Below are 27,500 nucleotides of genomic sequence, written 5' to 3' on the forward strand. Positions count from 1 at the left end.
GTGTGTATGCGCGCGCGCGCGCGCGCGCGCGCGCGTGTGTGTGTGTGTGTGTGTGTGCGCGCGCGCGTGCGTGCATGCGTACGTGTGTACGTATGAGTGTGTACGTATGTATGTGTCTGTGTGTGTGTGTGTGTGTGTGTGTGTGTGTGTGTGTGTGTGTGTGTGTGTGTGTGTGTGTGTACGTATGAGCCTGTACGCTCGAGTGTTTATGTATGTGTGTGTGTTTTGTCTGCTGTGTATTGTTTCTTCTTGTTTTTGTCTCTCTGTGTGTTTTCTCTATTTTTCTTATTTTTTCGATTTTTTCTCTCTATTTTTTTTTCAGACTCAAACCGCTTTCCCAGGACACATGACACTGACGTCATCATTCACAGACAGCACAGGACAGGAATACCACAGAGCAACCTGTTCCTTCACTGGTCAGCCATTGCCCTCTGATGATGGTCTCCATCAGTATTTCCTGGGAATTGACCCTCCGGACATTTATAGTTATCAGATTCATGGAAACCATATTGATTCAAGTAAGTGTAGATATGCGTATGAATGTTGTGTGTGTGTATGTGTATGTGTGCAGTCCTTTAACTATGATGAACATTTTGTGTATTCGTTAGAATGTATATATCTGTATCAGTATCAGTAGCTCAAGGAGGCGTCACTGCGTTCAGTCAAATCCATATACACTACACCACATCTACCAAGCAGATGCCTGACCAGCAGCGTAACCCAACGCGCAGAGTCAGGCCTTGAGAAAAAATATTTAAAATAATAATAATAATAAATAAATAATTAAAATAAAAAAAATAAAATAAATAAAATATAACTTTTCTTAAAAGAATGTATATAATGTCGATTTATTATTTCTATCATTATTATTGTTTTTGTTATTGTTAGTAGTAGTAGTATTGTTGTTGTTCTTAGACAGATGATTTATTAGCTTTATTATTGATTAACATCCGTGTCTTGGAGGTGCATTAGGGAGGCATTCGTAACAACAGTATAAATAACGATGGCAGCATTGACAACAATATCTTCATGTCTCGAACAGAGAACAGAAACAGTACGTTTCATCAATAACTTTTAACAAGACACACTCATTATTTCATCTTTACATAGATGTCAGTTTATACAGTCCTCCTTGTTGATATGGACCAAAAGACCTGCACAGACTGAATGAAATTATTGTTATTGTTGTACAGTGATTAGTTATATCTTATCATAACTGGTCCAAACCTTTGAGAGAAACTGTTTTCCTCCCTGTATCTGGACCTGAAGTAGTCTTCAATGTCCTGGACAGCTATGAGCTGTGTGAGTTCTGACAGCACTTTCAGCTGCAACAGTAGATCAGCTGTTTCATCACAATCAGTTTCCGAGACTTTACCGAGGGCTGGATAATGCTTCTTTAACCTTGTGAGCTTGAATAAGTGATTGTCAAATTATTTTGAAATACAACATCAGTCAGATGTTCTGTTCAATGTCATGCTGAATAAGAAAAAGATGGCTAAGTTTCTCTCACACTGTTTATATGCTGAATGAGCAGAAACATTGTCACTCACAAATGTTCATTATTATTGACACGCAGATTGAGAAGAAATGTCGTCGCTCATATAACTATTAGTTTGCAGAATAAAGAACATATGTTTTACTGACACATCATTATCAATATACCTACCCCTGCCTTCACCTCTACACCTAACTTACAGCTTCAGATCCTCTCTTTTTCCACATTCCCAGATTCAAAAACCCCACAGTAGGCCGTCGCTCTCTCTGTCTCTGGACATTGCACTTGGAATGAACTCCTTTCGCTTCGTCACATCACTGCATTCAGTTCTTTCAAGTCTGGCCTTTTTAACCCACCTCTCCCCACAATAGACTGGTTATGACAGGTTCGAAGTCACTTCTGTGTATGTTGGTTGCAAGATAAAAACCAAATACCATAGAATACACGTCCTTTTTTCTGTGCGTGACTCCTGTGTTGGTTCAAGTGGGTACCACACGTGAGTCTCGAAAGCCTTGTCTCCCATGTTTGACACCCGTTAATGTCAGTTTGTTTGTTGTTTGACAGCATCCCCAAAGGACCCCCCTCAGTTACACAACTGTCCAGATGACATCATAGAGGGTGATGACCATACCTGTGAATGTCGGGCCTCTCCCTCTGAACCATCTGCCCTGGTGTCATGGTACGGCAGTGGTCATGCTGTCAGCAACACATCAACACTACAGCTGACCAACGTGTCCAGGTCACTGGATGGTCAGAACTACACGTGCAGTCAGTACTGGGGAGGATTCAGTACTGATCAGATGATGACAACGGCATTCACGGTGAACGTGAAATGTAAGACTTTAGGGGTTTTGATCTGCGTCTGTCTGAACGTGTGACTGACTGTGCGAAGAGGAGGATAAGTTGTTGGCATGTCTGACTACAAAAAAGAAGAAAGAAATGAAACGAAATGAAGGAAGGAAGGAAAGGAAGAAAGTTGTATCAGTTTATTGCTTTGTTATGTTTTTGATTTCATTGTTGTGTCTGGCAGTTGCTACAATGTTTACTCTCTTCTCTTCTTTTGTCTTTCTGTTGTTGTTGTCGTTTTATTTTTCCTTGTCATCTCACGCTCTGTTTCTTCATTGGCTGTCACGTAAGACACCGTTGGTTATGTATACCACAGAGAGAGAGAGACAGAGACAGACAGATAAACTGACTGACTGACTGACTGACTGACTGACAGACACAGAGACAAAAGGACAGGCACACAGAAGATAGATACACACAAGTGGTGGTGTGTCCATTGAGATCGATGATGACCATCGTTGTCATCCAGCTGGGGGATGGGGGGAGGGTGGTGGTGGGGTGGGGGCGAGGATGCTCATGAATCTATCTGTGAATGCGCAGATGGCTGAATAGTCCAATCTGCGCACGAAATGTTCGCTGACAGTTGGGGCAGACAAAGACAGGCATACCATTGTCAGGGAGCTTGTTTGCCCGTGACTTTCTGGCCTGCCTCTTCTGAACAGCTGCAGCAGTCCTGTTGGCCTCGCACAATTTGGCGCCTTTGTGCACAGCAGCGCGCCATTTGTCACGGTCCACTGCAGATTCCTCCCAGGAGTCAGGGTTGATATCAAACGCTTTCAGAGAGACTTTCAGAGTATCTCTGAAGCACTTCTTCTGACCTCCGTGTGATCTCTTCCCTTGTTGCAGCTCGCCATAGAAGAGCCTTTTGGGCAGCCGATGGTCTGGCATACGCGCCACGTGTCCAGCCCAGCGAAGCTGGGACTGCATCAGGATGGTGAAGATGCTGGGAAGGGTGGCTTTTGCGAGCACCTCTGTGTCTGGGGTCCTGTCTTGCCACTTGATGTTCAGTAGCTTCCTGAGGCATGTTGTGTGGAAGTGGTTCAGCTTCTTGGCATGTCGTTGGTACACTGTCCAAGTTTCACAGGCGTACAGTAGTGTGGGGAGAACTACTGCTCTGTAGACCTTTAGCTTGGTCTCAAGACTAATGCCTCTTCTGTTCCAGACATTTGCATTGAGTCTACCAAAAGTTGCGCTTGCTCTTGCAATCCTGACGTTCACTTCATCATCGATGGTCGCATTTCGTGACAGTGTGCTGCCAAGGTATGTGAACCGCTCCACTGCACTGAGTCTCTGACCGTTGACTGTGATGCTGGGCTCAACGTAGGGTTTCCCTGGGGCTGGCTGATGGAGAACTTCAGTTTTCCTCGTGCTGATGGTAAGGCCGAAGTTCCTGCTGGCATTGGCAAACTTGTCGACGCTGAGTTGCATGTCAGCTTCAGATCCAGCGTTGAGGGCACAATCATCAGCAAACAAAAGTCTCTGATGACGTCTGTCATGACCTTCGTTTTTGCTTGAAGCCTTCTGAGGTTAAACAACTTGCCATCTGTTCGGTACTTTAGGCCGATTCCAACATCGCCATCTCTGAAGGCATCAGTAAGCATTGCAGAGAACATGAGGCTGAACAGCGTTGGAGCCAGGACGCAGCCTTGTTTGACACCATTTGTGACAGCAAAAGGAGCAGATGTTTCTCCATTGTCCTGGACTCGAGCCTGCATGCCTTCATGGAATTGGTTGACCAAGGAAATAAATTTCCGAGGGCATCCGTACTTGGCCATGATCTTCCATAGTCCCTCTCTACTCACGGTGTCGAAGGCTTTAGTGAGGTCGACATAGGTGGAGAGCAGATCAGCATTTTGCTCCTGACATTTCTCTTGTAGCTGCCTTGCAGCAAACACCATGTCGGTGGTTCCGCGCTCTTTCCGGAATCCACATTGGCTCTCAGGCAAATGACCTTGGTCAAGGTGTGCTGTGAGGCGGTTTAGTAGGATCCTGGCAAGTATCTTGCCTGCGATGGAGAGCAAGGAAATGCCCCGATGGTTATCACAGGCTTGCCGGTTCCCCTTTCGCTTGTACAAGTGAATGATAGATGCATCTTTGAAATCCTGGGGGATCGTCTCTTCTTTCCACATGAGTGAGTACAGCTGATGGAGCTTCTCAGTCAGCACAGTGCCTCCATCCTTGTAGACCTCTGCTGGTATGGAGTCTGAGCCAGGTGCTTTGCCACTGGACAGCAGACGGATTGCTTTCTGGGTCTCAAGAGGTGTTGGCGGATCGTCCAGCGCTTCATTGATGGGGACTTGTGGGAGACGGTCTATGGCTTCATCATTTATGGAGGAAGGGCGATTTAAGACACTGTTGAAGTGCTCAGCCCAGCGTTCGAGAATTTCCTCCTTCTGGGTGATCAAGGTATTCCCATCTGCACTGAGGATGGGGGATGATCCTGAGGATGTGGGGCCGTAGACTTCTTTTAAGGCATCATAGAACCTCTTCATATCATGCCTGTCAGCATATCCCTGGATCTCATCAGCTTTGTCACTCAGCCACTTATCCTGCATCTGGCGTAACTTTTGCTGAACAGTCCTGAGGATGGCATCGTACGCATCCTGTTTTGATGTGGACTTTGGGTTGCTCAGGTAGGCTTGATGCAGACGGTGTTTCTCATCCAGAAGCTGCTTGATTTCATCACAGTTTTCATCAAACCAGTCTTTGTGCTTCCTGGTCATGGGTCCCAGGGTCTCTGAAGCTGTACTATAGATCAGCTCACGCAGGGTCCTCCAGTAAGACTCCACATTCTGGTTGTCCAGAGAGGCGGATTCCAGACGATCTTCCAGCAGCTCCACAAAGGACTGTTTGATGGTGATGTTTTTCAGCTTAGCGATGTTGAGCCGTTTTGGAGCCTTCTGGCCTTGGGGGCGTCTCTGGGCTGGATTCGAATATTCAGCTTCGAGACTACAAGGCGATGGTCTGTCCAACACTCGGCGCCGCACATGGTCTTTGTTACACGTACATCTTGCATATCCCTTTTCCTGACGATGACATAATCGATGAGATGCCAATGCTTTGAGCGAGGGTGCATCCATGACGTCCTGTTACGGGTAGGGAGGCAGAAAACTGTGTTGGTTATCAGCAGTTCGTGCTCTGCACAGGTCTGAAGCAAAAGCAATCCATTTGGGTTGCAGTGGCCCACACCATGCCACCAATCACTCCATCCCAGGAGATGTAGTCAGAGCCAACTCTAGCACTGAAATCCCCAAGAATGATGAGCTTGTCTGCTTTAGGGATAGCAGCAATGACAGAGTGAAGGTCCTCGTAGAACTTCGCCTTCACGTCATCCGGGTTGGTCATGGTTGGGGCGTAGGCACTGACAATGGTGAGGTGCTTCTGGCCAGATGCCAGTGGGAGTTTCATGGTCATAAGCCTATCGTTGACTCCCTTTGGGATTCCAGGCACACAGAAGATAGATACACACACATAGACACAGACAGACACACACGGAGAAGAGATGTATTCACAAAGGGAAAATTATTGTCCTTTCTTTCGTTTTATGCTGCAGACCCTCCGCCATCTCCCCCAGAGATCAGTGGAACCACCAGCCACACTGAGGGAGACTCTCTGTCCCTGACCTGCACTGTGACAGGCGGAAATCCTCCTGTTAGTGCCGTCACGTTCTATTGTGGAACACACAGTGATGGACCAGACACAGCTGATGGTGAGACAGTGGTCAGCAGTGTATCCATCAACTCCGTGTCTGCCGGGGACAATGGCACTCTGTGTCTTTGCTTTGCACTTTGGGATGACAGACCCAGCCTTTATACAGCAACGTCAACTGTCACCATCACAGTTGTCCCAGGTAGGAATTGATCATGACACATAAGATACGATAGATTCACTATGTCTATGACTTGTTTACTTTTGTCTGTGGTTGACAAACTGAGAAGTGTATCTATCCTGCAGCATGGTCTCTTCTCATGAGATGACGGTACCGACCATTATGCAACAATGTCAGCTGTCGTCCTCTTAGCGTTAGGGGATTTGGGATTCACTTAAACCGGACTTATCTGAAATTTCGTTTTTCTATGCCTTTTTATGTATTTTCTCTTTCTTTCTCTGTTTATTTGTTGGGTTGGTTGTTCCCTTGTTTTTGTCTTTCTTGAGAAGAAAGGATGGTTAACTGCCAGACGTGTTTCAGACTATGTTTATGTTTTTAAGAAGAAGAAACAGTCTTTCTTGTACAACGTAATAACCATTAGTTACATATTTACAATATGATTCATTATTGTCAAATAACATTTGTCGTTATCAGCAGGGAAAGCTAGTATAGTATACATCACATATACTGGTCTGTGCAACTCCACAACACCTACTACAACGATTTAAGTACCTCAGTTACACCAGCACTTAATTCATGAATCAGTCTGGTAGGAAACATAATGCAAGCTGTAATAACGTTTGGTGCCAGTATGTGCGAGTGTGAACCAGTGTATATGGGGTGTATATAACGGACGTTTTTTGTTGCTGTTTTTACTTGTTTGTTTGAAGTTTATGGGAGTAACACTTTTGTTTTTGTTGTCCTGACCAGTGACCACAGACAGTCCCAGCACCAACAGTCCCAGCACCAACAGTCCCAGCACCAACAGTCCCAAGGACGACAGCAGTGACAATAGTCTGACAGTCACGGTGGGTGGAGCAGTGGGCGGGGTTGCCGTTGTCATCATCGTCGTTTTGGCCGTCGTCATCGTCGTCCTGTGGAAGAGAATACGTGAGACCATCATCCACTGTCTGTCTGTCTGTCCGACTGTCTATCTGTCTGTCTGTCTGTCTGTCTGTCTGACTGTCTCCCTCTCTCTTGTCAGTACTCATACCGTCCATGCACAAAGCTTCATGGTGGTTTTCTGAGTGGTTTCTCTTGTTTGCGTTAGACATCCTCTCCGTTAAAAATGGCTGGAGTCATCACACACACACGCGCTCATAAGGGCACATACATTTGAAAACATTATCTATAACTGAGACAAAGTCGCTGCAATCTGATCTGCCACATCATTGTCACTGAAACGTATAATGCCACCGTCCAGGTTTGGAGGTGATAGTCAAGTGTGAACATTGGTTAAGAAAAAGGAAAAAGAAAAAGACAAAAAAAAGAACCTTCAATATCAAAAGTGATGAAAGTAATGGGATGTGTTCAGTTCGCAGTATCATTTTGCCACGAGGTACATAAACTGCATTTTCAAAACATCTTCAGCAGAAATTGATTTCCAGCAATTGTCAATGAAGTGTTCTTCACATAACAAAAGAGATCAATGTCGTTTCCTAAACAATATAGCTTGGTGTTGTTTCATCACATGTCCATATCGGACCAAACACCCCAAATATGACTCGAAAGATTCTTCTCTTAACTTGTCTGAAAATGTACTCTCTTTTTCATTTCTAAATGTGTACAAGAATTACTTACCTCATATTGAATATGATCATACCTTATTACTTTCTCGGGGAACATTGCCTTTCGTCATTTTTTCCTCAATAAATGCGTTTTTTAACCCTTTCACTGCCAGTCAATTTAGAGTACAAAATTCCGAAAAAACAGTGGCTAAGAATAGCTGGGGATTCCCCCTCCAATGTATAGAAAATATGGCCTATCCTACCACCGAACATTAAGAGCAGTAGGTTCATGGATAACAGACCAATGAATGGTCACCTTTCAGTGACATGGGTCCTCTACCACGCCTGTACATAAAGGCGAGCTTGGCGGTGAAAGGGTTAAGTACGGTCATGCATCATTTTGTTTCACAGTTTTAAATGTAACACAGGAGAGGACATCTGATAAATGTTTGATGAACGTTTCGCAGGTGAACCCAGGTACGCTAAAACCACCCCGCGGGGACAGCAAGACGATGACCACACCTACACAGAGATGGACAACTATGAGCAGATCAACCCTCCTGGTATGCACATGTGTATGACGACTGACAATTAGCATGAACACACTGACAACATCAATACGGAAGTCGATCATGCAGGCTACCACAGAAACTGTTCAATATGCCGAAACCTTGTGACCTATGACCTTGTCACTAGTCAGTAGCTTCATGTCTACAGATTGTGACCTATGACCTCGTCACTAGTCAGTGGATTCATGTCTACAGATTCTGACATCTGCCAGCATCTGTCTTCGTCACCTGTCTGTGTCCGTGCTGTGTATAGGGTTGTGTACAGGGACTGTTCGTTATCATTGCTCATTGCTAGGTATGGATGTTGATCCGAAGCTTACTCTTTGGATAATAAGTTTTCTTGTCAATAGAACTCAGTCCGTCCGCTTTCATTCTGCCCACTCTTCTCTAAAATCTACTTCTACTGGTGCACCCCAAGGTACAGTGCTGTCCCCTGTTCTTTTTACACTGTACACAAATGACTGCAGAGGCACGGAGGAAACTCCTGTCATAAAATATTCTGATGATTCAGCAATTGAAGATCTGTCCAACTCTGATGCTATTTATTTCAGTGAAATTAAAAAGTTCTGTTCCTGGTGTGAGAAAAACTATCTGGATCTCAACGTATTGAAAACAAAAGAAATGTTAATAGATTTTCGGAAAGACCCCTTGCCTGTAGCTGACCTTGTTATTGATGGTCAAACAGTGGAGAGGGTCAATGAATATAGATATTTAGGGACCATCTTAGACAATAAGCTGACTTTTGACAGAAATGTTGATTCCATTCATAAGAAATGTCAATCTAGAATTTTTTGTTTACAGAAGCTTAGAAATGTTGGTATAAATTCAAATATTCTTCAAAGTTATTGTCGATGTTGTATCGAGTCTGTGCTTACAGTTTCATTTATGTGCTGGTATGGAAGTTTGGGAGTGAGGAGTAAGCGTGTTTTGAACGATGTCATGAGTGTATGCAGTAAAATTGTGGGAGTGAAACAAGCTAGTATGCAAGAGCTGTATGAAAGTCGAGTGGTTAAAAAAGCAGGCAGATAGCAACTGACGACACCCATATTTTAGCAAAGTATTATGAGCTATTGCCATCAGGACGACGCTACAGAACTTTTAAGTTGAAATCCAGAGCTCTGAAGACTTTTATTCCACGTTCAATCCACCTTTTAAATTCTTGAGAACTCTCTCTGTGTGTGTGTGTGCGCGCGCGCACTCTCATGTGAGACGTGTGAAAGTCCGTGCATGATAGGCTGTACCTTGTTCTAGTTGTGGTGTGTGTGTGTGTGTGTGTGTGTGTGTGTGTGTGTGTGTGTGTGTGTGTGTGTGTGTTTACTGAGCTTAAAACGTGACAATTGGTTATAATGAATGTGCAATATGTTGGAAGAATAATGTGCAATATGCAGGATGAATGTACAATGAATATGTCTAATGCTAACGTCCATATTCTAAATATATTTCTGTTTAATAATTACGATGTAATAATTAATTGCAATGTTTTTAAAAGCGAATATGTGAAATGCTTTTATTTGAGAACATATGTTTATTACTCTTGTTTGATCAAGTTATCTGCGTGTGTGGGGTGGGGTGGGGGGGGGGGGTGCGGTGCGGGTGTGTGCTGATTATCTGGTTGTGGTTTTCCGCAATTCATCTTTATTCTTATCTTATCTGTCTATTATAATCAATGTGCAGTATAGTAGGCTATGTTTATAATTATATTCAAATAATGTTTCTTAATTCTTTCTGTTTTTACATTAAGAATACTAGTTACTACCTGCAGTGTGTGGATGTATGTATGAAACGATGTATGTGATATTTTTTACATTTGTATCTTCGTAATATTTGTTGGGGCTGTTGTTGTCTTTTACAGTTATGGTCCCCATGTTGTTTACTTGTCTATGTTGTGATAATGCACCTGACCAAATTTCTCCAGGTGGAGATAATAAAGTTATTCTTATCTTATCTTATCTTATCTTATCTTGTTATTTGTTCGTTGATTTGCTGGAAAGTGTTTTCTGTGTGTCTCAGTCTGTCTGGCTGTGTGTCTGTGTTTGCCTGGCTGTGTGTCTGTGTTTGCCTGGCTGTGTGTCTGTGTTTGCCTGGCTGTGTGTCTGTGTTTGCCTGGCTGTGTGTCTGTGTTTGCCTGGCTGTGTGTTTGCCCCCCCCCCCCTCTCTCTCTACCCCCCCGCCCCCCTTATACACACACACACACACACACACTTTCCCAGAACCTTTATTCATCTCAGCTGATATCATAATAAACTAATATGTAGGATTCCTAGTTTAAATCCGTTTGCGATTGTAATGAAGGTCTACTAACAAAATCTGCTTACTCTTAATCACATACAGTAAACGTCTTTGGGTTTGTTTGTTTGGGGTTTTTTCAGCACCAACGGCCGCACAGAATGAACGGAGCACCGTGGAACAGCACCAGTATGAAAACACAGCTGGTTCTGAAGACAGCCAGCAACATCTGCCTGCTGGAAATACGTCCACGGGAAGACAAGAGAGTCTGTCGTACAGACACTACCAAAACGAGCCTGAAACCAGTAAGCTAAGGACGTCCACTCAGGACTAGGAAAACACCAAAAACAGTGTGTAAACTGTGTAAACCATCGGTTTTAAGACCCCACCCCACCCCTAATTCCTTCCTGTGATTTGTCCCTTATTCAAAAAGCTGTTTGCGAGTCCAATTTAAGATATGCATGCAAGTCTGCTTACTCTTAATCACACACAATAAACGTCGTTCGGTGTGTTTGTTTTTCAGCACCAACGGCCACACAGAATGAACGGAGCACCGTGGAACAGCACCAGTATGAAAACACAGCTGGTTCTGAAGACAGCCAGCAACATCTGCCTGCTGGAAATACGTCCACGGGAAGACAAGAGAGGTCGTCTGCCGGACATTACGAAATCGAACCTGAAACCAGTGAGCCAACGACGTCCTCTCAGGACTATGAAAACACCAAGAACACTGAGTAAACCGTGTTGACCACCGGCTTTGAGTAAAGTGAACCTGCTTTACAGGCCATCTTTTACTGCGGTCAGGGTGAGTCGTGTCGTTATTCGTATCATTGTTATCTGATTCAGTCATAGTAATATTATGATGTTGGTGGTAATGGTGGTAACACTGAATGCGTTTTTTCTTCTTTTCTTTCTTTCCTTGAAAAGCCATTTCAAACGCATCTCTGCGGGTTTTCGTTTTAATTCGTAAGCTACTTCTATCACCATCCGTCTTTCCTGGTTGTCTTATACCCCTCCATTACCTCTCTTATTCTCTGTCTCTCTGTCTCTGTCTCTCTCTGTGTCTCTCTGTGTCTCTGTCTCTCTCTGTCTCGGTCTCGGTCTCGGTCTCTCTGTCTCTGTCTCTCTGTCTCTGTCTCTGTCTCTGTCTCTGTCTCTCTCTCTGTCTCTGTCTCTCTCATGGAGATATTTGTTTTTCAGTTGGGGGGACAGCCTTTAACACTTTCCAGGCTATAACAGCCTTTAATTAACACTTTCCAGACTATAACAGCCTTTAATTAACACTTGTACTATATGTTGGTGCATTGGAATTGTACTATATGTTGGTGCATTGGAATTGTGTAATATGTTGGTGCATTGGAATTGTACTATATGTTGGTGCATTGGAATTGTACTTTATGTTGGTGTATTAATTCAGTTTGTATACTGGAGTTCTGCATGTACTTTTTTGTTCGTGCATTGTGCTTTCTTTGTGCACAAGAGATGTACTTTATGCATGTGCATTTGACTTGTACTTTATGCCGAGCATTGGAATTGTTTGTACTTTATGCATGTGCATTGAAATTGTAATTTTATGCACCTGCATTGGAATTGTACTTTATGTTAGAGTATTTGACTTATACTTTATTATGTTTGAGTATTTGACTTATACTTTATGCTTGTGCATTTGACTTATACTTTATGCTATTGTATTGCAATGTACTTTATATTTTTGCATTGGAATTTTACTTTATGCCTGTGCATTTAAAAATGTACTTTATGCATGTGCATTAAAATTGTAATTTGCTTGTGCATTGGAATTGTACTCTATGCACGTGCATTGGAGTTGTACTTTATGCATGTGCATTGAAATTGTATTTTATGCTTGTGCATTTGACTTATACTTTATGCCGTGCATTGGAATTGTACTTTATGCATGTGCATTGAAATTGTAATTTTATGCACATGCATTGGAATTGTACTATATGCTTGTGCATTAGAATCGTATTTTATGCATGTGGATTTGACCTATACTTTATGCTATTGTATTCCAATGCACGTTATATTTTTGCATTGGAATTGTACTTTATACCTGTGCACTTGAAAATGCATTTTATGCATGTGCATTAAAATTGTAATTTTATGCACATGCATTGGAATTGTACTTTATGCACGTCTATTTGAATTGTACTTTATGCTTATGCACTGGAATTGTGCTTTATGCAATGGCATTGGAAATTGCACTTTATGCACGTACATTGGAATTGTACTTTATGCTGTTGAATTTGAATTGTACTTTATGCTCATACATTGGAATTGCACGTTATGCACGTGCATTGGAATTGTACTTCATGCACGTGGATTGGAGTTGTACTTTATGCTGTTGAATTTGAATTGTACTTTATGCTCATGCATTGGAGTTGTACTTTATGCACGTGCATTGGAACTGTACTTTATGCTGTTGAATTTGAATTGTACTTTATGCTTATGCATTGGAGTTGTATTTTATTCACGTGCATTGGAGTTGTACTTTATGCACGTGCATTGAAGTTGTACTTTATTCACGTGCATTGGAATTGTACTTTATGCACGTGCATTAGAATTGTACTTTATTCACCTGCATTTATGCAGGTGCATTGGAATTGTACTGTATTCACGTGCATTGGAATTGTACTTTATGCACGTGCATTGGAATTGTACTTTATGCACGTGCATTGGAATTGTACTTTATGCACGTGCATTGGAGTTGTATTTTATGCACGTGCATTGGAATTGTGCTTTATGCACGTGCATTGGAGCTGTTGGCCTATAGTGGTGGTTGAGTGGTATAGAGCTGATTGCATGGATCTTTCTGCACGCAAGACAATTTGACGACATTTTTGTTCATCTCCATGATCTATAGAGGGATCCTGTACTATAGTTACATTCTTTATTTCCTGTTGTGTTTCTGTAGAAGCTGCTTGCGGACATTGGGGATGTTTGTTGTTGCTGTTGTTGTATTCTTTAAATTTGTAGTGCGATATTCTCTGTAAAAAGTGTCATTTTTTTGGTAAGTATTAGGAATGTGTCTAGTATCTACTCTGGATCACGCTTTAATCATTGGGCTATTGCGTCCGTCTTTTTTAAATATTAGAAATGTATCTAGTGTCTACTCTGCCAGAAGTAGAAATACAAGTATGCAGAGTGTAAGAGTATGTGCGGTATTTCGGGATTATTTAGAAAGTGAATAAACTGTATTGTTAAAAATGTAACTGGAATTCACAGTGTCTCTTGCGTGTGAATGCAAGAACGCGAAACTGAAGACACGTCTGTTCCACTTGGCTGCGTAATGATTAATCCTTTTAAATCCTTTTTAACGTGTTCTTCATCATACTGCTCTGGTTACAATCTTTGTTCTGGCTGTCTCATTGTACAGGTCTAAGTATGAAATGAAAACGGGAGGGAGAAAGAGAGAGAGAGAGAGAGAAGGAGGGAGGGAGAGAGAGAGGGGGAGAGGGAGGGAGAGAGAGAGGGGGGAGGGGGGAAGGGGAGAGAGGGAGGGAGAGAGAGATGGAGAAAGGGAGAGAGAGAGAGTGGAGGGAGAGAGAGAGATGGAGGGAAAGAGAGAGGGGGAGGGAGGAGGGAAAGAGAGGGAGGGAGGAGAGAGTCAAGAAAGAAAGAAAACGGCACACAGAGAGATAGAGATGGGGGGGGGGGGGTCAAGGTAAACACTGAACCATGCAAAACACATTACTGTTCTTGTTTTTTGTATATTTTGTTATTGTTTTTCCTTGCTGTAAGTGTGTGTGTGGTTTTTTTTTATCTTCAGTTTAACGTCTATTCACTATAAGTGTTTTTAGACGGAAAGGAGTAAAGAAGTGGATAAAGGAAAGGGAATGCATGTGAATATTAGTGTAAAAAAGTAGTGTGTGTGCGTGCGTGCGTGTGTGTGTGTGTGTGTGTGTGTGTGTGTGTGTGTGTGTGTGTGCGTGTGTGTGCAAGGCGATCCGGTTGGTGGCACCCGTTGAAGATATGGCCTGATCCACCCCGTCCCTCCGTCTTCATCCTGCTTGACCCCCTCCACCCTTACTGCCCCCTCCCCCCTCCCCCCCCCACCCTTCTACCGCTCACACACACACACACACACACACACACACACACACACACACACACACAACTACATCCTGTTTCCTTTTCAATCTGTTCACTGGGCGTGCTCCAAAACTAAATCGGTTGACGCGTGATACGTGTATGTGTGTGTGTGTGTGTGTGTGTGTGTGTGTGTGTGTGTGTGTGTGTGTGTGTGTGTGTGTGTGTGTGTGTGTGTGTGTGTGTGTGTGTGTGTGTGTGTGTTCTTCATTATGTATGTCCTTCTGCATGAATACCTTTTCCCTTCACTTGTGTGTGTGCTATCTGTAATAGATGTAGATTAGCGAGGGCAGACTGGAAGAACAGGCTATGCCTAAAATCTTAATCCTTGTATACAAACGTTCTGAGTTCTCTCTCTCTCTCTCTCTCTCTCTCTCTCTCTCCTACACATGCACTCTCTCTGTCAGTCTCTCCTTCCCCCTCCCCCCTCCCGAAGAAAGCTATAAACTCTTCAGTGACACACAGACACCTCCCCCCACACCCCTCCCTCCCCCCTCCCCCCAACCCTCCCTCCCCCCCAAACACATACACAAAGGCAGCAAGATGTACTTCATTTCGTAGCCGCCTGTTCCTCAGCATTACTTAGAAGCAGACGGAAGCCACTCGGTCCAACGCGTGATACTGCACTACATCCTTCACAAGTTCGGTGAAGTCGAATGAGGAAAATTGTTTTCTTTTTCCTGTACACAGAACCTGATGTTATCAAAGCAACGCTGGAATAGTTGGCAACACAGCTATTGTGTGGGAAGTGACGGGCGCAATAGCCGAGCGGTTAAAGCGTTGGACTTTCAATCTGAGGGTCCCGGGTTCGTAGGGTGGGGATTTTTCCAATCTCCCAAGTCAACATATGTGCGGACCTGCTTGTGCCTGAACCCCCTTCGTGTGCATATGCAAGCAGAAGATCAAATACGTACGTTAAAAATCATGTAATCCACGTCAGCGTTCGGTGGGTCATGGAAACAAGAACATACCCCCAGCATACACACACCCGAAAACGGAGTATGGCTGCCTACATGGCGGAGCAGAAGAGGAAGAAGCGTGGAAAATGAACTAACTCGTGAGCCATGCAAGGTGCTTGACGAAGCCAACGACAGCGGTATAAATTTCCCCGTGGATTAGCACGCTTCAGAGAGCAGACCTTATTGCACACACATGTTTTCCTCCACTTCACATGCCAGTTCACATTTGCGCGCACTGCACACTTAAACACACACGCAGCATGCGCATGCATTCATGCACCCATGTTGAGACACATAAATATGTACGTTTATAAGAATGAACGCATGCATGCGCGCGCGCGCACAGACACACACACACACACACACACACACACACACACACACACACACACACACACAGAGCCACAGACAGACCCCCCAGATATATATATATATATATATATTCACGCACACGCATACACGCACGTCTGCACACAAAGGTACACACAGAAACACACACAGAAACAGTCAGACAGACAGACAGACACACACACACACACACACACACACACACACACACACACACACACACACACACACACACACATTTACAGACAGGGATTGAAAAGGGACAGACAGACAGACAGAAGTAACAGTATCAGGGGTAGACCTGTAGACAGACAGACAGACAGTCGAAGACAGTAGACAGACTTAAAGACATACAGTTCAGTGGTTAGATACATTCATAAACTACTTCCTTAAATCCGATTCAGTTATTCAATCCGGCTTGGCACTGGATATGGGTGACACGTTCGTTTAAAACAGGGGGGAAAGTCGTGAGGAAAATTTACAAAAGGACAAAAGCCAACACTTCTAAAGTTACACTCAACTGTGCGAAAGGAGCTTTTTCACTTCAATGCATGCTATACACGTTTCGACAGACACTGACATGAGCAATTGAAAACTTTCCAGTTTTAAAACAAATAACCATGTGCACCCGCGTATGCATACACACACGTACACGCACGCACGCACACGTGCACGAACACACACATACACACACACACACAAGCACGCAGACAAGCACGCAGAGAGAGATAGAGAGAGAGAGAGAGACAGGGAGAGAGAGAAAACCCCTTGCCGGGTTACGTAATTATTTGCATGTAACCCAACCAGTTATATCCAACCGCTCCCCCCCGACCCCCCCACCACCCCGTCTCTCTCTCTCTTCTTCTTCTTATTCGTCCTCTTCTCCTCCTCCTCCTCCTCCTCTTCTTCCTCCCTCTACCCACCTCTTTCTCTGACATTTTTTTGCTTCTTCACATAAACAGTACTACAGTAATTATCTATGGTATATTCACTCACTGATTGTCTTTCTCCATCTGTGTCTGGGCTAGTGCACGTGTGCACAGTGCTTACGTGTATGTCTTTGTACATAAGATACATAGATAAACAAACTAATAAATATTAACACACACACACACAGACACACACACACACACACACACACACACACACACACACACACACACACACACACACAAAAGATACGTTGAAATATGCAGTCTCACAAGTTTTAAATCACAAACAAATGTACACAGGCCCAACACATAAAAGCACACGGGCCCCGACTTATAAACTCCCCCCTTCCCCCCCCCTCACCCCCCCCCTCCCCGACACACACACACACACACACATACACAACTTCCCCCACCTCCACCCCCCCACCCCCCCCCCACACACACACACAAACACCTTCAAAGCGAATGCTCTCCAGCACACCACAAGGACGCACACCCGGTTGATAAAAATAACCACCCTGTTTGTCAAGCTTCAATGACAACCAAAAGACCCCAGACCAGGAAGAGAATTGGTATTCAGTGTGAGCCAAGGTTCTGTCCCACGCCCGAAGGGAAAGCAAAGACACTCCTAGTCTGCAACTGGCAGTGTGTTTTCAGTCTGCAAGGTGTAAGCCAGTAGATATGGACACCATATTTCTTCTGCGCGCCTGGAAAACTAGATATCTGTTCTACATGTTTGTGTACCTTGAATATCACTCAATATAAACGTCCCGACCACTGAGTTGTGAAAATCTGAAGGACTTGTTGCACGCGGTTGTGTGTGTGTGTGTGTGGACTGTTTAAAGCGCAACGTCTTTCTATGGTAGAGACGTTTGAAGTGAAAACTTCAGTGTCCATATTCCTTTGTTTCTTCGCTGTGAGCTTAATGAACGGACTCATAAGCGAGCAGCATTCTAATTAATGTGAACGAAGTGAACGACAACTGTGTGGTTCCTGTGTGTGTGCCTCGTTTGAACAATGGAGGGGGGGTTGGTGGTGTTGCTGTTCTTGTTCGCGGCTCTGAGTGGCTGTGTGGGTGAGTTTCTTTTTTTTTCTTTTTCGTTTGTCCGACTGCGTGACATGAGTTGTTTGCTTGGTTACTTTGAGGTTGTTGTTCATATACATTATTGTTCAGGGATCACACAGTGTGTGAAATCTCTCTCTCTGACCATACACTATGATAGTGTGAGTCGTTTATTTGATTTTCTCTCTACTGTCTATCTCTATCTCTGTCTCTCTGTCTCCCTCCCCCTCTCTCTCTTTCTTTCTCTCTCAGGTGTGCACACGTAAGTGTCTACGCATGTGAGTGTGATTGATTGTGCGTGTGCACGCACCTTCGTTGTGCACTGTGTGTGGGGGGGTGGGGGTGAGGGGGTGGAGATAAGACAGCTAGATTTATATCACTGAGATGTATATATATATATATATATATATATGGAGACCTTGTATGTCTATCCATCTGCCTGTCTGTCTGTCTGTCTCTCTCACTCTTGCTCTCTCGCTCGCTCTCTCTCTCACTCTCATTCTCTCGCTCTCTCTCTCGCTGTCTCTCTCGCTCTCTCTCTCTCTCACTCTCTCTCTCACTCTCTCTCTCTCTCTCGCTGTCTCTCTCGCTGTCTCTCTCTCTCTCTCGCTATATATATATATATATATATATATATATATATATATATATATATATATATTATATATATATATATATATATATCTCACTATCTCTCTCTCTCTCAAGGCAAAGGCAAAACATTTATGTTCTTGTGTCCCCCAGGGATCATTGAAGCGTAACATAATACTTCTGTTGCACAATACTATACAAACAAAAAGAACAATGTCAACAGGACAAAAAAGAAGACAAGAAAAATCCATTTGCACATACACGTAAATACACACTGATAAGCAGTATTTCCATAGCAGTCGACAACATTCTTGTCCACATCAACATACACATTTCTCTCGTAATCGAAAAGAACTACAAATAGCAGAAACAAATGCTTTAACATCTACCAATATTCTTCTTTTTTATTTACAAAAGTTTGGGCGGATTCTCTAATATCTAGATAAATATTTTTGTCTGAATCTAAAAAAAACAACAACCCGCAAACAAAAAGTGAAACTCATCAGCAATGTCGTTTGAAAAAACATTTATGACACATTATTTCGTTTCTAGGTTTCTCTCTCTTTCTCTCTCTCTCCACTTTCTCTCTCCTCACTCTCTCTCTCCACTCTCTCTCTTTCTCTCCCCACTCTCTCTCTCTCTCTCCACTCTCTCTTTCCCTCCCCACTCTCTCTCTTTCTCTCCCCACTCTCTCTTTCTCTCTCCTCACTCTCTTTCTCTCCCCACTCTCTCTTTCTCTCCCACTCTCTCTCTCCCCACTCTCTCTCTCCTCCACTCTCTCTCTCTCTCTTTCTCTCCCCACTCTCTCTGTCCCCACTCTCTCTCTCCCCACTCTCTCTCTCCTCCACTCTCTCTCTCTCTCTCTCTCTCTTTCTCTCCCCACTCTCTCTCTCTCTCTCTCTCTCTCTCTCTCCCCACTCTCTCTCTCTCTCTCTCTTTCTCTCCCCACTCTCTCTCTCCCCACTCTTTCTCTCCCCACTCTCTCTCTCTCTCTCTCTCCCCACTCTCTCTCTCTCTCTCTCTCTCTCTCTCTCTAAGCAGAAGAATGTGGTGAAAGGCGTGAATGTATGCAGGGAAGGGGGGTGGAGAGAGAAGGGAGGAAGTGTGTTTTCCAACTTGGTGACATGAGCATGTTGTTTACGTCATTAAACCATTCGAGTCTTGAGTCCCTCTCTATCACCCCCTATCTCTAACCCCCCCCCCCCCCCCCCCCCCATTCTCTCTCTCTCTCTCTCTCTCTCTCTCGCTCCCTTACCCTGTCTCTCTCCACTTGAAAAACGTGCATGGCAGCTCAAGCCGCAGACCAGTTATAGAAATCGTGCGGGACACGTTGACACAGACTGACAGGGTGAGGTGGTGTGGGTATTGTTCAGCATGAGCAAGTTTGAATGTGCTGTTGCGAATCTGATCTGCGAAACATAGCAGGGGAATGTGCAGTTTTCCTCCAAGTAGTAACCCCCACACACACACCCACACCCACACCCACCCCCCCAAAAAAAAGAAAAGAACACCACCCCAAAACAGCAGAAAAATCAGAGCGCAGCAGTAATTACATTTGATCATGGATTACCGTGGTTTATTGTAAAGGTGTTGGGGTGTATTTTTTGTCGTGGGGTGCGATGGTTTGTGTTCTAAGCTGATGTTTAATTAGTTGTCAGTATACAAATGTATGTGTGTGCTTGTGAGCACGCGCGCAAGTGTATATGTGTGTATGCGTATGCGTGCATGTGTGTGTGTGTGTGTACATGCGTGCGTGTGTGTGTGGGGGGGGAGGTCTGGGGGGGGGCGTGAATGCATGAAGTTAATTCACGAAACCATACGCCCAAAACTCAGTACAAAATTTCTGTTAATGTAAACTGAAACTTCGTTCTTTGAATCTGTTTTCTTTAATAAACTTTTTTTCAATTTCCATTTTTGTCATATATATATATATATATATATATATGTGTGTGTGTGTGTGTGTGTGTGTGTGTGTGTGTGTGTGTCTGTTGCATAAAAAGGACGAGTTTGCCAAAACTATCTGTTACAAGCATATTTCACTATTTCGAAGGCAAATGGAAAAAAATTGTCTACGTTTAAACAAGAACAGAGAGACCGATAAATCACATATATGTGCATGCGTACATATACTGCCGGGGTATAGCATTGTGTCACATCACACTGTGGTACCTTACTTCACGTTTAGTGGCATTACCGTATCATCATAGAACAATGCATGTTCAAAGAACACACATTTGGATCTGTATTTCTTTTCTATTTCTTTCTTCTGTTTTTTGTTGTTGTTTTTTTTCATTAAAAAAAAAATACTGCAGTCATTGTGTCATGGAAGATCATGTCCAACACAGGAACTCCACATGAGTGTGTCCAGTCTGCCTTACTTAAATTATATATATATATATATATATATATATATATATATATATATATATATATATATATATATATATATATACACAGATTGACATAAGTTTACATTTGGGCCAATAGCAAAGTGAGAGCTGTATTATCAGTGGTTTCTCCAGTCAATGGGAAATCATTTACAGCTTAGTCTTTTGTGAAGGGCTATGACTCTCAAACTAGGAGACAAAATTGCACTGGCTCTTAGTGCTGCAGCCTTGTGGGCCAGTTGGCCTTTGGGAATCATCCCAATGCCGACTGTCCTAAAACCCTCTTGGCCGAGAGAGTGGGGATGTACTTGGGCAAGACACTCTCCACTATAATCAAATTCTAGCCCAAATAGTCGGAACAGCAGTTGCCTCCTCTGCTGTTCTGATGGTCATAGTCGGACACGACTGACTGTCATATATCTATCTATCTATCTATCTATCTATCTATATATATATATATATATGTGTGTGTGTGTGTGTGTGTGTGTGTGTGTGTATGTGTGTATGTGTGTGTGTGTGTGTGTGTATGTATATTTTAACAGCTTTCACATTCTTCAGTATGACGGCCCAGAAGCGATTGAATGTATAATGTGCAATCAGAATTTCAGACAGTACAAGTGGTTAGTTTGTTTATTGTAGCTTCATGACTTTTGAATGTTTGTGTCTGTACTTTTTTGTGTATGGTGGGTAAACAAGAGCTGGTGGGCTTTGACTGGCATTGTTTTGCACAAGGCCCTGACCTGCGGATTGGTTTTTGTGCTGGTCAGATATATGTGCCTTTTTTTTTAATGAAGGAGTGGTGTATCATATCTAAGGATCAGTTTGAATGTTTTGACGCCTCATCGAAACTAAACTGAGCTGTGTCAGTATGTGCCATTGTCTAAAATTTTGCTTCGGTTAGCCTTGTTATGTTTCAGCTGGAATCGGAGTGCCTATTTTGCATTTAGCCTTTGTATGCCTCGTTACAACTCTTGAAGAAGGTTCTGAGACCGATCTGTTTGCAGGATTTAAAATGAAAGTGAGGTCCGCCGTTAGATTTATAGATAGGCTGAAGAGATCCAGCAGTCTGGTTTGTCATTGTATGTACATAAAGACCGCCCGCCCCCATCCAACCCCTAACTCTCTCTCTCTCTCTCTCTCTCTCTCTCTCTCTCTCTCTCTCTCTCTCTCAGCGCGCGCGCAAGTGTGTGTGTGTGTGTGTGGGGGGGGGGGGGGTTATTGGAGGTGGAGATGTGGGGTGGGGTGTGTGTGTGCCCAACATTGTATTGGGTCAGAAGGCCTTCTACAATAAAACATTTCTGAGTTCTGTTCTCTCTCTCTCTCTCTCTCTCTCTCTCTCTCTCTCTCTCTCTCTTCATCTCTCGATCTCTATATCTTTTGTCTGTCTGTGTCTGTCTGTCTGTCTGTCTGTCTGTCTCTCTCCTCTCTCTCTCTCTCTTTCTTTTTTTTCTGTCTGTCTGTCTGTCTCTCTCCTCTCTCTCTTTCTTTTTTCTCTCTGTCTGTCTGTCTGTCTCTCCTCTTTCTGTATATATCTCTTTTCTCTCTCTCTCTCTCTCTCTCTTTCTGTCTGTCTGTCTGTCTGCTCCTAAACTCTTGATCCTTGAGAATTAAAGCTTTCGAATCTCTCTCTCCCTCTGTGTGTGTGTGTGTGTGTGTGTGTGTGTGTGTGTGTGTGTGTGTGTGTGTGTGTGTGTGATAACAATTAAAGACTGTTTATAATAATCGGGTATTGGTCAATTATAATATTGACCTTGCCTTTATGTCATTTGATTTTTCATTTTATTTCAGCTTATATTCATGATATCAAGATGGTGGCAAAACGTAGTTCATACTTAACAGTACACTTCGTTTCGCTTTCCTTTAATTTCAAGAAAGTGATTTCTCATTTCTTTGTCGACAGGTTACAACATTGGCTCCTGTGAATACAACAAACAACAGATCAGTGAAACTCAAGACGCTGTTTTGACCTGCAGTGGTATAACACATGACAGGATGGTGTGGAGGGTAAACCATACAGACGGTACAGTGTTACAGATTGGCGAGTGTACCAAGTCAAATGGAAAGTGCAGTGTCACAAACAGTAACTACACCTTAAGCATCACCCCACAGAACAGTACCAGTCAGCTGACCATCACAGGGAATCACAGGACCAGGATTGCTGGCACAGTGCAGTGTGCAGGACTGGATGGCGGAAACATGGTGGACACTGCAACGTGTGATGTACGAGTTGTGTGTAAGTGTCTGTGCCTTGAGGCTCTGATGGCTGCAATGTCTTCTGGGCCTGTTTCGTTTATTCTGTGTATGTTTTTTTCATTGCTCCTCTATAGTCTGTCTGATAGTAATGTCTGCCAGTCTGTCTGCCTTTCTCTCTCACTTGATCTGTTTGTTATGTATTTTGTCCTTCTCTCTGTCTGTATGCCCCCCCCTTCTCTCTCTCTCTCTCTCTCTCTCTCTCTCTCTCTCTCTCTCTTGATCTCTCTCTTTCTCTCCCTCTCTCTTTCTCTCTTTTTCTTTCTCTCTCCCTCTCTCTCTCTTTCTCTCTCTCTCTGTTTGTTATGTGCTCCATCACTGTTTCTGTCTCTGTCTGTCTGTGCCTGTCTGTCTGCCTCTGTATCTCTGTCTCAGTCTCTGTCTCACAATGTACCCCCCCCCCCTCTCTGTGTCTCTATCTAGTCTCTACATTCCTCTGTATCTGCCCCTCTCTCCATGTCTGTCTCTGTCTCTTTGTCTGTCTCTTTGTCTGTCTCTGTTTCCCTCTGTTAATATATCTCTCCCTCTCTCGGGAGGGGGGTCATTTAGTTGTGTATTTGAAACGAGTACGTTTTAAATGTCTTTTTGAATGTAACTGCTTAATTTCACGCATTGAATATTTTGTGGTAATATGTTCAACTGTCTAGGGGACGGGGGTGAGGGGGCGTGGAGGGGGGTGAAGGACAATGTACATCCTCCGGAAGGTTTGACTCCGAGTCATTGGCACACACACAGTGAGGTGGATGAACAGAGAAGTCAGGGAAGTGAACAGAGAGACGGGAGGTCAGAAACGTATGCTGGGAAAGGGTCTGAGAACAACTTATGGCAAAGGAGGGACAGTCTGCCTTGGGTGTGTACTTCAACAGGGATCCAGTGTAATGCTTGAAACAGTGGTTTTACCAGGCCTTGTTTCTCTTTGAGTTACATGCTTTGAATCAGAGTTCTACTCTTTTTGCAGCTTTTGTAAGTTCCGTTTGGAGCAGCCAGCATGAAGGGCATATCCAGCCTATGCCCTAGTCATGGCAGGGTAAAGCACACATCAACTTTGTGTTCCGGTAGTTGTAAGGCAGTGACAGATAGAGCTTATATGACGGAGAGATACACAGGCACATCGACAGATGCGAGTCTTCTGATTTTCAAGAAACATGTCTGTAGAGACAGTGAATCGGTCATGGTGTGCAGGAAGAGAAGACGAAATGGCAGAGTTTCCTACACAGACAGTGGACAGACAGGCAGACAGATGAAAAATGGTCTGTATGAGTAACGTAGAAGGGCTTCGGTTTTGTTTTTATTCAGTTATAATCTGTGATATGTCATCAAGGCCTTAAATAAGCAGTAGAGCTTCGCATGGTACGATCCGTTTGCACTCGATGGCAAAATCTGTTGTGTTTCAATGAACAAATGACTGGCTGGAGATTGGTGGATACAAGGGTGTGGTGAACAGGAGGAACAGGTCAGGACCCAGTGCTGAGCCATGAGGTATTCCAAAGGAAATCTAATGAATAATAATAATAATAGATGATGATAACACCACCACCACCACCACCACTTCTACAACTAGTACCGTTGCTGCTGCGGCTGCTACTACTAATACTGATGATGATGATGATGATGATGTACATCCGCATCGCGCCCTCCGTCCCTCCCTCCCCCCTCCCTCTCTCTCGCTAAAAGCTCAGGGCGTTTTTCATATAAGGAACAGGTTCAAGTTACATGAAGCACTCATGACCACTCTCGCTTTCCTCTCTTCCCCCACTCCCTCCCCCTCCCACTTCTCTCTTACCTCGGACATGCAGAGTGGGGTGGCAGACATGGGGCAATGTTGGAGAAGAAGGAAGCTGAGAGTGCTCACAGATAGTTTCTGAAAGGGTGAGTTTGTAGTGATGGGCGAAAGGCAGAGAGTCAGATGCACGGATATGATGTGGAAGGTTGTTCCAGATGTGAGGAACAGCAGAAATAAAAGAACGTTCACCATGGATTCTTGTATTGACACGAGGAAGTTTTCGAAGGGTAACAGTCAGAGGATGAGCGGAGAGTTCTTGAGGGAGTGTAAGCACTGATGAGATCAGAGAGATATTAGGTCCAGTGGAGTGGAATAGAGAAAAGCACATACACGCAACTTTGTATTTGATTATTGCTTCAGCTGGGAGCCAGTGCAGAGTACGGAGGTGAAGAGAACTGTGATCAGTACGTGGGACTCTGAGAGTCAGACGGACAGCATTGTTTTGAAGTTATTGTTGTTGTTGATGATGTTGCTGTTGTTTTTAATTCGCTGAAGATTATGGGGACAACATGTGAGAAGAGAATTACAGTAGCAGATTCGTGAAAGCACAAAAGCGGAAGTAAGTGTTTTTGCATTTTCAACAGAACGGTACTGATCCCCCGAAGTTCACAATTGACCACCTGACAGTGCATGTCTGAATCTAAGTGCATCTGGAAATGAACGACTGAATACTGCATATAATAGTTCTATTACCAGGAAACGGCTGATCGCAAAATGCCATTATGATTGTAAAGTGTGCTGAAGAGCCACAAACATCATAAGATCAACTTGTCAGTTTTTTGTTTGTTTGTTGTTTTTGTTTAAGTCTTTGCCTTTTTTCCTGGCATCGATTGGACTAAGCATGGCTTACCATTGATATTCAGGAGCACATTACCCTATTCAGATTGGATGTATCTTTTTTTTTCAACACAGACACATCCTACACCATAACCAACTGCAGGACAGCAGTGAACACCACAGACTGGACAGTGTCTGGGTCATGTGACGTGGACAAAATCTACGCCTCTGATGATGGGTATAGATGTTCATGGCAGTACGTCCCAAATGTTGGGGTATGTACCTTTGTCTGCTTCTGCCATATTGTATCGCAGAGGTGTTTGTTGTTGCTGGTTTTGTGTGTGTGTGTGTGTGTGTGTGTGTGTGTGCGCGCGCGCGCGCGCGCGCTTCTGTGCGTGTGCACGTGTGTGTGTTTTTTTTGTTTTGTTTGTTTGTGTGTGTGTGTGTGTGTGTGTGTGTGTGTGTGTGTGTGTGTGTGTGTAAATGATGAAAGAAAGATAGAAAGAAGGAAAGACGGATCGAAAATAGAACAAAAAGCACTCACGCATGCATATGTGAAAGTACCAGTGAGCATGCTAAGTGTTTGTCTTTCTCAAACTTTTCTTCTTTTTTCTGATTTCCCTGCTTTCTTTCTTTTTAACGTCTATCACCAATGCCTTATTGTCAGTCAGATTTAAAAACTACCAAATTTTGCCCAGAGAGAAAATAAACGACTCAAACTGGAGAAGAAAACATTGTAGTTTTATGTCAATTCCGAATGTTTTGTTAACGTGCATGACAAAGAATCATCCGTATCAGCTTTGAGAATGACTGAGAAGAGAAATACACGATTAAATGCTTGCATTCAAAAATGTATATGTGAATTGGATGTGAATTATTTTCGGTTCATTGCATGTATGTTTATTACGTATGCTCCTATTTTTGTTATTGGCGCTGGTATGTCTGGTTTGTCTGAACATGCGTGTTGTCACGAATCGACCACTGTAATTCTCTTCTCATAGGCTGTCCACATAATATTCTTCAGTGAATTCAAAACCTTCAAAACAATGCTGCCTGTCTGACTCTCAGAGTCCCACTTCCTGATCACATTTCTCCTCACCTCCGCACTCGACATTGGCTCCCCATTGAAGCGAGAATTAAATACAAAGTTGCGTTTCTCTGCTATTCTGCTTTCCACTCCGCAGGACCTACATATCTTTCTGACCTTATCAGCGTTTACACTCCCGCAAAGAATCTCCGCTCTTCCTCTGACTGTTACCTTTTGAAACTTCCTCGTGTCAATACAAGAACCTATGGTGAACGTTCTTTCTTCTTTGCTGCTCCTCACATATGGAACAACCTTCCTCATCATATCCGTGCATCTGATTCTATTTCTGCTTTTCGCTCATCACTAAAAAAACCTTTTAAAATCCTATCTATAAGCACTCTCAGCTTCCTTGTTCTCCAACACCACCCATGTCAGCTCACTTTGGGTGTATGAAGAGTGGGAGAGTGGGGGAGCCGGGGGGTTGGAGGGCGAGGGGGAGGGGTTTTGAGAAAGGGTGTTCATGAATGATTTATGTAACATAATATTTTTCTTTCATGTAAAGCGCCCTGAGCCCTTAGAGAGAAAGGGCGCTATATAACTATACATTATTATTGCTAATATTAACATTTTTTTCTCAACAATTCTTTGAAGTGCAAGTTTCAGTTTAATATGTAATATGCACGAGAGACAGACAGACAGACAGAGAAAGTGTCAACTCTACTGTTACGATAAAAAGAGCGTTGTCCATGGATATTTCAAATCAA

The 27,500-nt window shown here is 43.5% G+C and overlaps 2 protein-coding genes across 2 annotated transcripts in view; both read left to right on the forward strand.

Moving 5' to 3' along the window:
* The first annotated feature begins 1,029 nt into the window (after nucleotides 1-1,029).
* On the forward strand, nucleotides 1,030-12,070 carry LOC143291380 (uncharacterized). Its single transcript, XM_076601221.1, has 7 exons — nucleotides 1,030-1,054; nucleotides 2,060-2,329; nucleotides 5,895-6,191; nucleotides 6,921-7,100; nucleotides 8,185-8,280; nucleotides 10,656-10,817; nucleotides 11,036-12,070. Exons 1-7 carry the CDS (start codon nucleotides 1,030-1,032, stop codon nucleotides 11,248-11,250), a joined length of 1,245 nt encoding a protein of 414 aa, XP_076457336.1. The 3' UTR covers nucleotides 11,251-12,070.
* Nucleotides 12,071-17,439: 5,369 nt separating this feature from the next.
* LOC143291381 (uncharacterized) overlaps nucleotides 17,440-27,500 on the forward strand; it is a 26,215-nt gene continuing 16,154 nt past the window's right edge. Inside the window, exons 1-3 of the mRNA XM_076601222.1 lie at nucleotides 17,440-17,933; nucleotides 22,800-23,132; nucleotides 25,845-25,984. Coding sequence (XP_076457337.1) covers nucleotides 17,876-17,933; nucleotides 22,800-23,132; nucleotides 25,845-25,984 — 531 coding nt within the window. The 5' untranslated portion in view covers nucleotides 17,440-17,875. The remainder of the gene's footprint in view (nucleotides 17,934-22,799; nucleotides 23,133-25,844; nucleotides 25,985-27,500) is intronic.

Source organism: Babylonia areolata, chromosome 17, assembly GCF_041734735.1.
Source record: "Babylonia areolata isolate BAREFJ2019XMU chromosome 17, ASM4173473v1, whole genome shotgun sequence".
NCBI lineage: Eukaryota > Metazoa > Mollusca > Gastropoda > Neogastropoda > Buccinidae > Babylonia > Babylonia areolata.